We start from the raw sequence: 16,433 nt of genomic DNA, 5'->3' as shown, positions 1-16,433 counted from the left end.
TTCGTTTGTATGGAAAACCTTTTTAAAAATTCAAATTCTTAAGGAGGACGGTCTGCGGGCCTGGCTAGGGGCAGCTCTAAAATGACATCCACGGCGACCGTGCGGTGCTATTCACAATATTTTTTTTTCATATAGATTTTCCTTAGTTTGAAGTTTTTTCCCTTAAATTTGGCACTCGGCTTAACTCGGTATTTTAGGCGACTGCCTAGTTTGTGTGCATAAAGGGCCACCTCTGCCAGCAGCAGGTACATCAGACATCCTCCATTCACCCGCTTAGTACATCATAGGATGTTTCAGAATGAATGCAAGGCTCACCTGTGTTCTGACCCAATATTTATTACTAAGTTATAAAAAAATGTATCCTCGTGTAACGTAACCGGTGCTCGCGTAAAGCGCGCCTATACCATCGGGTAGCGTGCGCGCTATATAAAACAGCAAAAAAAAAATAATATATATATATATACAGCCAGCCCGAGAAGAAAAAAATGTTCTCGTGAAATATATGAGAAGTGACTCCGGGTGACACGCTGTAGCAGTCCCACTTTCATCACCGTGTACTCACAGAGTACCAGAGAAGGACCCGAGGGCCCGCAGACTCAACCTCGTGTCAGACCAGGTCTGATCCTGAGTGCCTACGCTCTGTGTGTGCCTGAGGGCCCCAAGGAAGATACAACAGCACCAAGAGCCATCATCCCCTCCAGACCTCTGTGTGGGACAGTATGCACGCACAGGCTTCAAGCTCCTGAGGGATGCATCTCACTCCCGGGCCTTTTCACTGCCAAGATAGGAACACAGACCCTTGGAGCACTGAAGTCAGGGGCCATTGATACGTCAACCTCTATCTCGCATCTCAAACTCTGGCCACGCATTGTCCTTCATTCAGTCTCCAGCAACAGGAAGCAAACAGTCTCATCATGCACTTCAACGGGTAACGATATGAGCACAGACACACGGCTCCAACGTGGCATAACTGGGAAGGATGGATGGGCCAAGCAGAGAAATTGTAATGCCCCAGCTTTTCACCACTACGTAGACGATGGAGGTTCCCAAGCAATACATACACATGAGTATTTTGATTACCAATAATGCAGTCGTCGTGATTGGACAACACACACATTTCTTTCACAATACATAATTATCACAACATTTATATGACCCCAATGTGGTAAAACTCATCCAACTCATTCATCACAAAAACACAAAACATGTGAAAAGCTTTTTTTTAGTTTTCCTCACACTTTAATCACGAGTTCAACAACATTAATTGTATAAAATCTTTTCAGCCATGCTCATTTTTCAGTTTTGATCCGACCGGTTTAGTTTTCAGCCAATATCTTTCAGTCCTTGTATATACACTTCAAGAGGGTTACACATTATTATAGTATCCAACTTAACACCTGGAGTAGTTCATGTGGAAGGCTCCATATTGCTTCAGGCAGCCTTTGTCCTTAACACCTAAAAATAGTCCTCTAATCTCACTAGTCATTGAGTGACCCATCCAAAAAATAGTCAATGCTTTTCGAATCATAATCCATTAGGGCATCTTCAGGATGAATACAAGACACAGGGCTTGTTGGAGTGGCGGTGCTGGGTCGCGATATCTGTCCCATGTGCAAATAAAATGCGTAACAGAAGCTGGTTGCAATGCTTTCATGCTCTCCGTACACATATTTAGCAGCTATTGGTATTAAAAAAGACCATTTTAGGCAGGTTGATGTTGGACCCCCGTTAGTGACAGATACCTATTTCTATATAAAGTAAGCCCCTTGCCATGTCACAATCTCCTTGTCACCCTCAAATACGTCATTGTATATGTTGGAAATGTCTCTTTCTGCAGGGTTATCCCCAAACATTTTGCATTTCCCCTCTTATTTTTCTGACCCTCTTTTTGTTGGCTTTAGGATTCTGAGTGCTTTACCACTGCTAATCAGTGCTAAAGTGCATGTGCTCCCTCCCCTAAAACTTGGTATAATTGACTTACAACTGTTTGGCTTATTTAATCTACCTGTAAGTCCCTTGTAAAGTGGTGTACCTCTTACCCAGAGCCTGTAAATTAAATGCTACTGGTGGGCCTGCAGCGCCGATTTCAAACTTGTCTCAGGTCTGCCAGTGCAGTGCCTGAGTACACACTTTACTTCCTGCACACTGACCTGGTAAGTCAAACTACTTGCCAAGGCCTAAGCTCCCTTTTTTTTACTACACCTAAGTCACCCCTAAGTTACGCCCTAGATAGCCTTATGGGCAGGGTGCTGTGTATGTAAAAGGTAGGACATATATGTTTATGTGTTACCTGTCCTGGTAGTGACAACCAGCCTATTTTGTTTTTCATTACTATGAGTGCTGCTCCCCTAATAAGTTTGCATTGGGAATTCCCTTATATATGTCTAAGTGGTAATTTTTTATCTCTGTCGAGTAGCGTGGGCATGTTTAGTGTGTTTGGAATGGTAGTGAAAAATCATGCTTACTGGTGTTGGTGAATGATTCATTACTATTTTAGAAATGCCACTTTTATAAAGTGGGCATTTCTCTGTGCTTATAACTTTAGTGGTTGCAGCCTCCAATCTACCTCTGGGGCAGAGTGAAAGCTCCACTTGGTGCATACTTTCCAGACAGCCATAACACAGGACGGGCCGGGTTGGCAGAAAAGGCATCTGCATACTGACAGTCATCCTTGGCTGGGGAGAGGGGGGGCCATTCACACCTTACATGTCAATAGGCTGTGTCCTGCCCTTACACAATGGACAGATTACCCCCTACTGATGTCTGGAGACAGGGCTGGATTGAAAGGGTGTTGGCGCTTCACTTGAAAGGGTCCCTTTGAAGTTACCCCCTGAACAAAGGCATTTTTGAGTATAAGTAGAAGGGCTCTTGCCCATGATTTCAGAGCACTTTTGGGAACTAGGACTGAGCCTCTGTCAGAAGGACTGCTGAGCTGCAAAAGGACTGATCTGGACTGCTCTTCATTTGTTGCCCTGCTGCCTGGTTTCTGCTGGGTGGCACAAAGAACTCATCTGGACTGCCTTTCTGCTTGTTGCCCTGCTGCCAGCTGCCCGCTGACTCTGTCCCAGTTGAGGCACTGCTATGTTGCTAGGAGGAACCGCCATCAACTTAGTTGTGCAGGCCTGCCTGCCCCTTTTGTGCCCTCCCCTTGAGTGCCTCCCAAGGAGCCCAGAGCAGGGTGAGTGTTGGTTTCCTGCTCCCTGGCATCATCTACAGCCAGCGCGTGGGGGAGCCTGCGTTATTGTTAATGCCTAAAGAGCACTTTAATCTTTGTCTCTTTACTAATTGCCTTGAGTGCGGACAGAGCCCTTGCAACCTAGTATCCCCAGGGCACAAACAGTCACCCACTCCTGCTGTCGGAACTCAGAAGGAGGCATCACTCCACTCCTTTGTTAGCCCTCACCGCCGCGGCCCAAGTAAGCTTACTAGTGCCCCGTGAGGCTGCCATAAACCCAGAGAGCAGGGTCTGCACACGAAGGAAAGGACACAGGGTGAGAGGCTGCTGCAAGTGGCTCTCTCGCCTCAGCAATAGCCCGGGGGTGATCCCTACTGACCTGGGAGCTCACCAGGCACTGGGTGAGGACTCCAGAATCAGAGATTGCTGCCTGCACTCGGTCCTACACAGGAGAGGGCCGAATGCCCTTAGGAGTGGGGCCTGGCAGCCCCACACACTCACAGCAGCTGCCCCTGTGTCTTTTAGTATCCCACTGGGCCACAGCAGACTTACCTTTGTGCTCCATGGTGGCCATATTATTTCCTCAGTTCTGAGGGGCTGTGGTTTGATAGCACTTGGATGGTCGTTGTGGGATTACCGCACTTTAAGAAGTATGTGGACAGAGGGATTCCTGCAACCTGCGGTGCCTGACCACCGTTTGTTTTCCAACAGAGGCTCCAATCTTGGTTTTCTCTATTAGCTTAATTACCGTAATCAACCTAAGAGGCACAAAAGTCACTCATGCCTGGCACCTTAGAAGAAATCAGCCCTTCCCTTCTTGTGGTAGCAAGGGACAATACCTACCGCATTTGGTCTAGAAGGTGCACAGGGGGCCTGGCACCCAGTAAGTGTCTGTGGTGAACTATGTGTGGTCGCAAGGGAGATGCCTCATGTAGAGGATGGTGACATGTATCCTTTGCTTCCATAGAGGGAAGCATTTCCTGGCCAAAGTTACGGATTTGGGGTGCAGTATGGATTTTTGCCGTACTGTAGTAATTTCCTATGTTTATTTGGTCATATGATCTCGCTACTAATCTTGCAAATTCCTGCTTAATATATACCTTCTTGGTTCCTGCATTGCCAGAAGGATGAGTAATAGCTCAGTCATGCATGCTAGGCACCATGTTTATGATTATGCACAAGTCTTATATGTTGTTGTGTCTTACGTTGTTCAAGGTAGCTAATATCATATAAGTGATGGCATATTATGCACAAGATTTGTGATTCATGACACGCTGGTCTATGATTTATGTATAATATACTTTCTATTTTTATACTTTTGTTGTGGAGCTCCTTTTGTGCCATATTTATTGTGTCACTGGTGTGAGTGTGCTGCGCAAATGCTTTACACATGACCTCTGGGACTAAGCCTGACTGCTCTGAGCCAAACTACCAGGAGTCAAGCACAGGTTATCTTCGGTGTGTAACTGACTTGTCCAGAATAGAGTGGTGGGTTCTGCCTGGCTGAGGTCCACATCCTACCCATTTCTAACAGTATACCAGCTTAGTATTATACATGTAATCCATCATGATGAGTGGCCCTGTAAATGGCGTGATATTGATTGCACCTGATAAAATCCACCTCTGCTGAGTTGAAATTTGTCGAGTCTGGTAAATACCAGCCTATTATGACATTCTGAGGGACAACATGAAGATTGTGGTACTTACTACCCCAAAAGCTGCATTTTCCAGTAAATACTGGCCATTTTCCCACTAATAAATCTCGTCTGGTTTGGCCTGCTGATATTTCTCACAAAACCCGTAATTGTGATACGTGTGGTAAGAAGAATTACTGCACATATCACAATTAACTGGGACACTCATAATGAGGGTGATAGTCTGAAGTGTCTTCCCAATTGTCTTTCAGGCATTGTTTCATGTGGGCCAATGTCCTATAACATCAATCTCGTCCATTACAGAAAGCCAGATCTAACAAACATGACTCTTGACTGGGGCGCCATGTTGTATCCAGTTGAAAGGAATCCATCCCTTATCTGGAATCAAAGCTATTTCAAGAGACGGGATCTGTGTCATTAGGAATTCAGGAACCATAGAAAGAAAAGGCAGGTGTGTGCTGGACAAGGATTCCCCAAAATAGGCCAAAATATTTGCCAACATTACATAATGTAGTAGCTCAACCCTTAATGAGGGAATCCCCGTTCATCATGCTTTCCATACATACATGATGTCCCCAATTACCCACTCTTCTTGTGTGACATTTTAGATGGTCTTCAAGCATGTCTAAGATTTGCCTAATTTTATCCACTTTCTCATTGGTACCGCCTGTACAAAATATAAGTCCAGACTGTGCAAACAGGTATACAAGGCTTGTAAGTTTCTTTGTAATGTCATCACAAATAATTGATAGCTGTGGCTGACAATTATCGCATCAGTTTTCTGAGAATGAACTTCTATACGCGCTAACCCACCCCATTACTCTGTACTACAGAGTTTAGAAACAGCGAAAACTGCACCTTTAAGCATTATACAAAAACAAGTTACCCTCACCAGTAATACCAACTTAGATTGACAACTTTGATACACTCTTAGGATTATTAAAAGTGTTCACAAAATACTTGTGTTTGACACTGTGATAGCCTTGTCCATCACTCAGTATTGATATATTTTCCTGGTCTCTGAGTGCATAGATTGTCTTATATTACGTGTTTTCTCCTTGTAAATCCCATGTTGCTGTGGATTCTGCAACCCACTCATTTCTAGTTAATTGATTAAAGTCACATTTATCACTGATCTCATTAGCTCCCTATAGTCATGGAGGGTGTGATTCACCTGTACCGCTTGCCTTCATCATGTTGTCATGTTTGTAAAGTGTGACTGAATCTGACTTTACTTATACTTCCAGACTGCTTCTCTCTCCTTTTATTCAAGATTTAGCCCGTTGTCAGTGGTACTTTCCTGGCCTGTCTGAGTCCCGGTAAAACTGGGTTCAGAGTTTAGCTTGACCCACACATGTTTGTTCCTTCTCTTGGCATCTGTAGTTTCTCATTAAAGTGTTTTCTTTTGTAGTACGAAATATGAGCTAAAGGATGAGCCTCAGAAAAGCAATATTGTAAAGCAAGTGAGTTGCAGAGGTTGCAGGACATGCCAGTAAACATAGAAACAGTCAGTTTAGGAATCGAAACCTTTCAGATTAAGCTAGTTCCATAGGAGGCTCTCCGGTCCATAGAAGGGCTGTTGAGAATTTGGAATGTACATAGCAGAGGACCGCAGAGAAGGACTCAAGGCTGCTGGTAGAAGTGTGTTTGTTTTGGCACTTAATGTCACACTAACTGGAGAACTATTACTAACACTACCTTCAACATGGTTTTTGTTTACTTCATAGAGTGCTCTAGTTGTTTTTTCACAGGAGGTGAACATTTGGAAGGCTCATGGGATTTTAAAATGTTCAGGAAAGAGAATGTTGGTCTCGCTATTATCCGAAGCCGAAAGGCTGCTTGATGACAACCCGATCACTCTATTTTTTGCGTTTGCGGAAAAGCAGTAAGAGACTGTTGGGGTCTGGGTATACTAACAAGAATCTATTAAGGTAGCCTGGGATAACTTTAGTGTGATTACATTTGTGTAGTTATTAGTGTAGTTATTAGTGGAATGCCTGTACATGGTAACAGTCCTTGTGGGCATCTTACTTCATAATTGAGTACTACTTTTTATGAAATTGAAGGTTTCTCTGATTTTTAGGTAGGAAGACTAATCAACATTAGGTATCTGAATCAACATTATTTCATAAGATTTATATTTTGTAGACATAGTAAATTATGTGAGGAGGAAACTTGGCATATTTTTAAACCGGGTACCACAGAGTATTTGCGAATGTGGTTGTTTTGTGACTGGATTGTTTATGTGAGCTGTGTCCCCCCAAATATTGTAATAATAATAGTGTATTTCAAATATATAAATTAGTAATCACATATTATCAAGTTGTATATATTTTCATAAATAAATAGAAACTGAAAATGAGCATATTATAATTTGAAAACCATGGAATTTGCTCAGAAGGCGAGTGTGGTATCTTCTTATATGTGTAATGTTACCTACATTTACCTGCTTGTAATGTTTAACCTGCTTTGTAGTAAATGGAATGTACACATTGCATGACACTCTATGGAATCTGTGTGTAATCTGACATCCATGGAGCTCTAGGTCAGCATCAGAATGTTGAATGGGCACTTGGACGAGAGGAGAGGGTTGGAGGAGAAGCAAGTGTGGTGGCTGAGGTGTTACTCTGTATCATAAATAAACCCTGTTGGATTAACCAGAACGACACAAGTGGCATCATTTCAGTGAGTTATTATTTTTCGATATTGAGTTGTTTTCATATAGAGGGTGTGGAATTTACTGGCGACTTTCTCTAGATATATTATCATTATGTTAGTGACAATTTAAGAACTCATTATGAATTGGATGCGAGTAGCTGACACTTGACTTGTTTTGACTGGTTTACAGTGAAGGATGCAGTGATCATAATTATCTCTTTAAGTCTACGTTTGACCCTGTTGTCATTACTTTTGTCTCGTCTTTCTCTTTCGTCTCTCTAATTTCTCCCTTTTTTGTAGGCTTTTATTTTCTCCCGATTGACACCTTTGACACTTTCATTGTTACTTTCACCTCACTTTTCTCTTTTGTTTCTCTCAAATTGTCGATTCAATTTCTAAATCTCTGTTTCTCTTTTTTTCTAGTTATTTTGAACCTTATAAAAGTTATAGTAAAAAAGTAATACATTCAACCTGAAATGTTGAGAAAAACCATATGAAAATGTTGTCATGTATTGTGTTGCATTAACAGGAGACCTCATGAACGTGGTTGTGTTGTGAATTATAATATAATTTTTTGACTAGGTTAGTCTTTTGTCTCATATTGAGAAGGTTAGACAGTTGCAGTAATAACAAACAGCAAACACTATACCTTTTGTTAGTAGACCATTGTGTGTAATTTGTGGTACTACAGATTACTCACACAATGTGTCTATGAGGTGTTATAAGTTTCGATGTTTTGCCTACTCGTGACAAAATATTTAGAGAAAATACGAATTTGAGTGCTTTTGGAACCAATTGTGATATGAGCACAAACACATGCGATTTCAGGTAACTGTGATAAAAGTACAAGATGTGAACCTTTTTTGCATTCAAATGTGGATGTAAGAATTTCTGTTGCCCATATTATATGGAAAGGTATTATTTCATCATGTTGTTTTTCTTTTGACTATATACATGTTCTTTCATCAACCTTGAAAAGGCAGCCATTCTGCAAAACACGCGTTGGCTGTGAAGACTATATACTTGGAATATTGGATCAAACAAAGTGGAAACATTGATTACAACTTCTATTGTGCTGTAAATAAATTATAGACTATTATCTGTATGCTGTAGACTACCACTGGATAATTCATTTAGTTTTAAAGAAGCAACAAATGGAGCTATATTTTATCACCCTTAAATGCTTGCTTTTTGGTGTTTGGAAATGTGTTTGGGTATGTAAAAACAAGCAATATAGAGTTTTTGTACTCCTACTTTTCTTTGAAAATTGCAAGATAAAACAATATTTTTCTCACAATCCTAATGAGGTTTGAAAAGTGCATAACAATGTCTAAAACTAATAGTTCTGCAGGCAAAGCTGACAGCCTCGATTAATTTCAAACAGTGGTTTGCAATGATGCATACAGAATACATCGTTTGTGTGTTAGCTCTATATAATTATAATGCCTGACTATTAAGTTCAGCTGTTTTCTTTAGAAAAGACCTGAAGCGCTGAGATATAAATTGCATTAGCTTTGTCAGAATTATCTGTTCAGCAAGTGGAACCTTGTAATTCCCTGCACAGTCAGGTGCTTCAATACACTGTCTCTTCTGTGATGAGCTCCCACAGTGATTGCCTAATACTCGGGATAATGATGTATTCTCCGATATTGTTTTTAAGGCTAATCTTGAGTCCAGCAGTTTATGTCAAATCATTTTTTCATCTGAGGTCTAAGGTCCTGCACAAAAATGACATACAGTTTTCTTTGTTAAGAAAGCTCAGATAGTGGAGTCTTAGTTGTAGATATCAGTGAGCAATTATATGCTGACCCTGTCATTTCTTTACAGTGATAACTTAGTTTTTGTTTCTTTTAAAGCCAATGTAAACTCTACTGATAAGTTTTCTAAATTTTACTATGTTATTTTAGTGTGTACCAAAAGAACACATGGCTTTTCATATTGATTTACACAATATTGAATCCAGAGTATCAACTACAACTATATTGTAAAGGTAACTATATAAAGGTAAGCATAGATTTACTATTCTTAACTCCATATCTGGTTGTCTTGACAATATATGTATGCACAAGGTATCTAAATCAACTAATACTCTTGTTCTATAGTGCTGATACAGAGCTTCAGCCCAGCAATGAACTGATCATCAGTCTTAATTGTTCTCTTAACTGCAAGTAAGTAATCCCTGCACAGTGTGTCATGTGTTTTTACAGGGTATTGAACTACTCTGACCATTCCTGCATGCACAGTATTTAGTTTGCACATGGCATGGTCATTGGCCATGCCCTGCATGTGAGGCATAAGCAAAAGGTGTGGACAAGCAAGCGAGTAGGGACCACAATGAATGCCTTGTAAGTGACCACAGGCTAGCAACTTCTGCTCTGGGTGTACTACGTACAGTATAAAAAGCTACAGGACAAGTGAAGATTATCATTTGAGTAATAGATCTCAATAAACGTGAATCCAAGAAAATTAGGTATTTTGTATGATTTTCTTTTCACCTGTTAATTAGACTTTGTTTAATACATTTGGCAGCCTCTTCGAATAATAAAAATAATATAAAGTAATCAAATTCATGAATTAAAATAACACACTGAACACTTTAATTTTAACACTGGGAAGGGCAGCTATTACAACATGTTTTAAAAAAGTAGTTTAAAATTAAAGCAACTAATTTTCTTAAACCATCCATACTGGTTGTAAGAAATGAATTAATTTATCACAGTGAGTGTATTTCTTTTTGGAAACATAAATAGACTTATAGATGGGTAGCTGTCAATAATGGCAGAGTTTTTCCACACAGGGGTTTCAAGTAACATCAAAAAACAAGGGAAACTCTCAAGTTGTCTTTTATGTCCCGTAGAACCACGAAATGGAAAATGCACACTGGTGACAAGTACCAATCTACAAGATTATGTTGTGTATGTGCCACCCATATAATGTTCTCCAGCTAAACCTCTCCCATGAAGAAGTTTCGCGAGGGCAGAAGATTCATAGGGGAGTCTAGCACACTATTGCCCCACCTCATTCAGCCTATCCCCCTATCCTTGTTTCATAAGCCCGGTGTCTTACCAGGCACCCCCAACTATTATTAGTACTTTCTACTCCTCCATATGCCCAACCTTTACCTGGTGCCATGCCATAATTGGTAACTTCCCTTCCCCTAAACTCACAAAATATACTTAGTGTCCTACCACCATGTCACACCACCCTTGTTAACACAATTCCCCGACCATGCCAATATTTAGAAAAAAGTAGCTGGCATCCTGCTACCATCCCCAGCACCCTCAGAAACTCATTTGCCCACACATCACCACCCTTCCTCACAACGCTCTGTGCGTTTCCTCCAACTCCTAGTCTGAAGCCTCTCTTTCCCGCGCTCAAAAAAGTCCTGTCATCCATAAATCTGCAAAGACCCTTCTTTGACAGCAGAGACTGAGGCAGGTGACAAAAGAGTACTGCCTATGTTATTCCATCTCCCTGGGTATTGCGAGACCGGAGGGGGTAGAACGCGGGTGAGATGCAGACAAGTAACCACCATCCACCTCCTAACTCAGGTCTCTAGAAGCCAAGGGGAGCTGGCAGACATGTATCCCCCAGGACACTGCATTCAGGTGTCGGACTGGGTTTCAAAACATTAGTCTTTGCGTCAATTTTCCAAGAACTCGTTAAAACCAGTTAACCAGTTAACCAGTTAAAACCGTTAAACTCGTTAACCAAGAGTAGTGTAATAATAATCTGAAAGAGCAACTTATTTTCAGAGATTCGATATCATATAAGTAGCGAAGTAATCTATTTTAAAACACACATCATATTTACTTTAAAATATGCCACTACATGGATGTTTATTGCGTCAATTTCAATGATCGAGTTGGCTGTTTTAGAGAGCAAACATTTGTGTTACACCTTAAGCAGTTTAACAGAGTCCAAAATGACAACCTCATAAAAACAAAGTTGAGCATCTACAAATAGGTTATTTTGACTTGATAAATCATAAGAACAAGTATAAAATACAATGTACACAATTACGGATAACACAGCTGGTTAGCAAAGCACACAAATACATGCAATGCAAAAAACAATGGCAACAAATCTTATTTGCATCTCAAAAACTCTCTAATAGCGATGGCTACACCATTGAAGGTACTCAGGGTTGAGTACTGGAAAAAGTACTATATATCACACCAAAATCCATCATTTTGTGTGTCAGGCATCAGCATTAACATATATGATATTTCAAGATACCAATGTGTACCTAACTATGGGAAAAGTAATCAGATGATATAATTGTGCTACCTTGAATTATACCTCTGGCAAAATGGCAATTATTCCACATAGGTGGCACAAGTGAGTTCTCTTCTGTAAGAAAAACAAAAACAGCTACTGAAATTCCTAATCAATCCTCATGTTTCCATTCTTGGGGAAGGAAGATTTTACCCTTCTTGGGATCCGGGGACAGGAACTGATAATGACAGAAAATGTTCTTCTTAGAACCTGCAGATGAGGATGTCGACCTGAAGGCTCGGCCCGGGCAACATCATGGGTTGTGCTTTTCCAGGGCCGCTTTCCTTGCCTCACAGAGAGATTCCCTGTACTTCAAAGTTTTTTGGTGTGTTGTCAGTACCATTGTCTCATGAGTTATGTTTTTACATTCCTCTTTACAAAGCTTTAGGCCATCAAGCTTATAAACAGTAAGCCTGCTAAACTGATGCTACTGTCAGGCCACTGGACATGCCCATCCTACTATCAGTATCAGGAAGGGATGAGCAGGATATGGACAGTTGTTCAGGAGCCTGTCAAAAGAAAGGGCCATTCTACAAACTCACAGCAGCCTTGACGTTGTCACTAGAATGTGAGATAATGTACAGATGACAACAGCTCGGAAAGGGTGAGAATAAATAGGTCCGAACCTAATAGCCAAACATCATACAGACCACTGAAATGTATTAGAAAACATTAAGCCATATTTCCAAATCTCCATTAACAAGCAGGGAAACTTTAATACAAATTAACAAAGAAACATGAATGTCCAAGCTACAAAACCAAATATAAATATAGTAACTGAATAACAAATTGCCCATGTAAGCAGGTCTTTTCGTTTCCCCAAAAAAGAACATTAGAAACAATAAGACCAGTAAAATGCAAATTATTAAGTAACTACACAATAGGTGGTCGCTATAGTCTTACGAATGTCTCCCTCTTAGCAATAATAATATTAAGTAAACAATGAAAAAGGCCCTATAACAAAGACAAACAACCGCACACCCCTTGAACAGTCACCATTCCCATTACTCTAATCCACAAAATTAAAACAAGTTCAAAAGGCTGAGAGATTTGTCAACTAATACGTGTTCACCATGGTATGAGTCTCAAGAATATATTGAAGGCTTCCTGGGGTTGGGACCTAACTGTCCTACCAATAAACGACAATCCTCAATAAAACTGAACACCAAAGAAGGAAAAAAAAGCATCAGACAGTAAATACAATCGCCTTACATCTCTCTCCAAATAGTCCCCAAAATTAAAGTCCCAAAGAGAAAACATGAGAAAAAAGTGACACTGTCCCAATGTACTTCTCCACCACCTCCAAGCCCCTTCAAATGATACAGAAGATAGCAAATGCTTCTTTTGACCCACACCTACATAGAAAAGGACCGGCATTATAATAAAAGACTCCATGTCACTTCCCAACCTACCCTGATTTAATCCTCCTCCTTTCCCAGTGCTCTTTCAAGGCAATAAAAGCCTCTCTAAAATGGACCCAGCAACATCTGAAATGTCCATAATCCTCTTCAGAGGACACTGACAAATACTGCTGTACTTGCAATTCAGTGCAGCAGCACAAGCGTTGATAAATCTAACCAGGCAAAGAATAGTACAAGTACAATGAACCCCAATCATACTATGCTGATGGTGTCAACAAGACCAAGAGAACACTGCAATCCACACTTCTGGGGCAACCAAGCACACCACCACAGCCAGCAGTAAATGTAGTACTTCCATAACACCACACTACAAACATGCAGTATAGTAAAAATAATGTTAGCAATAGGTAGAAACTTTACTATACGTTCTGGCAGCTCACCAATTGTGTAGTATCTCTTGAGCTCCCACCGCCGTGGATTACGCCGCTGAGCATTGGCAGTGTTATTCTGCTCTTCCTCAGAAGCAGCTGTTTTGGTCACTGGCACTACCTTACTGGCTTGTGGTCCTTGTGCATCTGCCAGAGGGTTGTATCCTGCTGCAGTAATATCCACAGACTGGGACTTTTTCTTCAACCTACAGGTGACAGAAACACAATTTCAAGTTAATATTTGGTTTTATATACATTAGGAAAAGGACATTGTTAACCATTATCATTACCAAGATGACACTCTAGAGACACATTTCGTAAACTTTTATTCTGTATTTTTTGAGTGCCCAACTGTTCTATTAAATCTATAGAGTAGGCAGAAGCCTAACTGGACCCGACACTCACTTCTATGATAATCTCACTCCAAGCATAAGATTGTTCCATTGAAGACCACTGTTGTTCAGGACAACATTCCCGACCTGGAAAGACTCTTGGCTAACTTGGTTACTAATATGTATGCACTGCACAAATTACCTACTGCATCTAGAAACTCCAAGATTCAGGATTCTTCATGTTATGCCCCATGCCAAGATCCAAAAACCCATGCTGCGTGACAACACTACACCTGAGAAAACTGGAATGCTGTATTATTCGTAATTCCCAGAGCTTTATCTCGGCATATTTTTTCTTGGGCACTCAGATTACAACTCTAACAATAGAACAGGGTTTAAAATGGGACATGGAACATATGACCAGGGACACTTTGACACAGTGCAACACCGGGTCAATGAATGCAAAACACATGACAATAAACACATGACAATAAATAACACAAGGACAAAGGATTAGAAAGCAAGGGAGTTTCACAAGGTGAGTAGAGGACAGATTAATTCAAAGTACAAGAAGACAGAACCCAAGTAGTGTGAGCAGTGCTGACTCTATCAGAGCAAAGCATGTTAACAATCACACCCCAGACACGAATCAGCACACTGCCCTGCAAAGATTGTTGGAAGAGCACATGACACTTTTCCCAAACAGCAAAAAATAGAGACTTCCCAAATACCACACAATTACTCGAGTTAGGAGGCGTGCCTCAGTGGTGTAACAAAACTTGCGAGGGCCCCCCTGAAAAGCACAGGAGCTCTTATGCAAGGGTACTATCCTGAGGGGGGCCCTGGCGCTCGAGGGCTGCGGTTACCTTTGTTACGCCACTGACATGCCTCAAGATCGGAACCCCCTGCCGAGAAATCTATAGGGATAACCTTTGACGAAGTTAACACTTAAATTAATCATGTTAGAAAATCGAAAGACCCCTGAATCTTTATAAAGTGTCAACACAGGGAAACTCGTCACTCCATAACCCACTTCACCCACACTTTCAAAGGACCGGAAATTTCATCTGCATAGAGACCCTTCCCCAGGCAAACCCATAATTGCAAACGGCAGCTGTTCAAGAACCTAAAGTGGCTTGAGACCAATGAATTGGTCACTACGCAAAAACATGTGAAGTAACATATGTAAAATAAAATCCATAATCATAAAGGACACCTAAACAAGTAGGACCTGATTCACACAATCTGTCTGAGCTGTAGAAATCTATGAATCACAGAATCCCTACTTTAGTTTGCACAGATTTCCATTTGTCAGGAAATTATAAAAAAATTATCTGGATTAAGCATAGACATCTATACAGTTCAGAGATGTTTATGCGTATCACTAACCATATACAGGTGGATTTTTCACTGGTGCAAAATCTGTCACTTTCTTTCGCATTTAGAGCACAATGACACCTAAACTACTTGTCAAATTGTCTCCACAGGAAATTATTTGTCCCTTCAAAGGCAACCCATGCTCCACTGTCCTATGACATATGTCTCGTTTCCAAGGACTTCACACCCAATTTACATACATACACAAGACTTTCAGTAACATTATTTACATAAATTAGGCATGAGATCTATGAGGAAGTTCAGTATCTGTGGTCTAAAGGGAGATCTTGCTTCTGCGAATCAAGAAATGTATGCCTCCATAGTATTTTGCAAAAAGGTTTGTGAATGAGGTCCTCAGTAAGCTGATAAAATAGCTTAAGCGGATAATGTCTTCTGCAGAAATCTGTGTGTGTGTAACCTGAATGATCAGACTTTGAACAGCCTCATATAGCACCAAGCAAGCGGAGTTATAAATTATTCTATGATCAAGCAAACCATGCCGCATTCTACCCTCCTTTCATTTTTCCTTGTTGCTCCATTGTAGGATCACAAACCTGATTAATATAGGTATTGTATGTAGGTCATCACAACATATTTGTTGGGGGAGTAAGTTACCTTCTAGTGCTCAATAATACTGGGCTACTTTAGGGATTTGGATGGTGAGGGACCCCTTAGTCAGTGTTTTGTTATTGATAATAATGATAGCCCTCCTCCTTAATTTATGCTTTTACTTTAAAGTGGTCTCTTTACACTATCAGACCGTTCTTGTGATAGTACGAGGCTCTTATTTACCATCATCTGCTGGTTTGCAAGACATCCTCCTGTAGCTTACGGTCGGATTCACAAAGGGCGTGCGCACTTATGGCGGAGGCTCTGCGGTTGTGGCGGAAACTCTGCACTGGTGGCAGAATCCTGGCATAACTGCGGAGGATCTTTGTAAATTGGGCCTGGCGTGTTTATTCAAATCCTCCCCCCTCCCCCAGTGGGACCCTTGGGTCTGTTGTAAATAAATGCTGATAATGTTCTTATACTCCGCAGTCAGGAGCACCTTCCTGCATGCAGTGATATGCAGGCAGGACCGGCTCTAGGGCTGTGCATTCTGTGCCACTGCACTGGGTGGTGACTTCGGGTGGGGGCGCCGTTTGCAGGTATGTTATTGTTTTAAAAGC

The 16,433-nt window shown here is 41.1% G+C and overlaps 1 protein-coding gene across 4 annotated transcripts in view; it reads right to left on the bottom strand.

The window, feature by feature from the left end:
- OXR1 (oxidation resistance 1) overlaps positions 1–16,433 on the bottom strand; it is a 1,752,159-nt gene that overhangs the window by 833,433 nt on the left and 902,293 nt on the right. For all 4 annotated transcript variants that reach the window (XM_069220614.1, XM_069220609.1, XM_069220613.1 and 1 more), the window contains exon 3: positions 13,568–13,761. In XM_069220614.1, coding sequence (XP_069076715.1) covers positions 13,568–13,761 — 194 coding nt within the window. The remainder of the gene's footprint in view (positions 1–13,567; positions 13,762–16,433) is intronic.

Source organism: Pleurodeles waltl, chromosome 2_2 (genome assembly GCF_031143425.1).
Source record: "Pleurodeles waltl isolate 20211129_DDA chromosome 2_2, aPleWal1.hap1.20221129, whole genome shotgun sequence".
Taxonomy (NCBI): Eukaryota; Metazoa; Chordata; class Amphibia; order Caudata; family Salamandridae; genus Pleurodeles; species Pleurodeles waltl.
The sequence above is the reverse complement of the archived record's forward strand: the minus strand, read 5'-3'. Positions and strand labels throughout refer to the sequence as shown.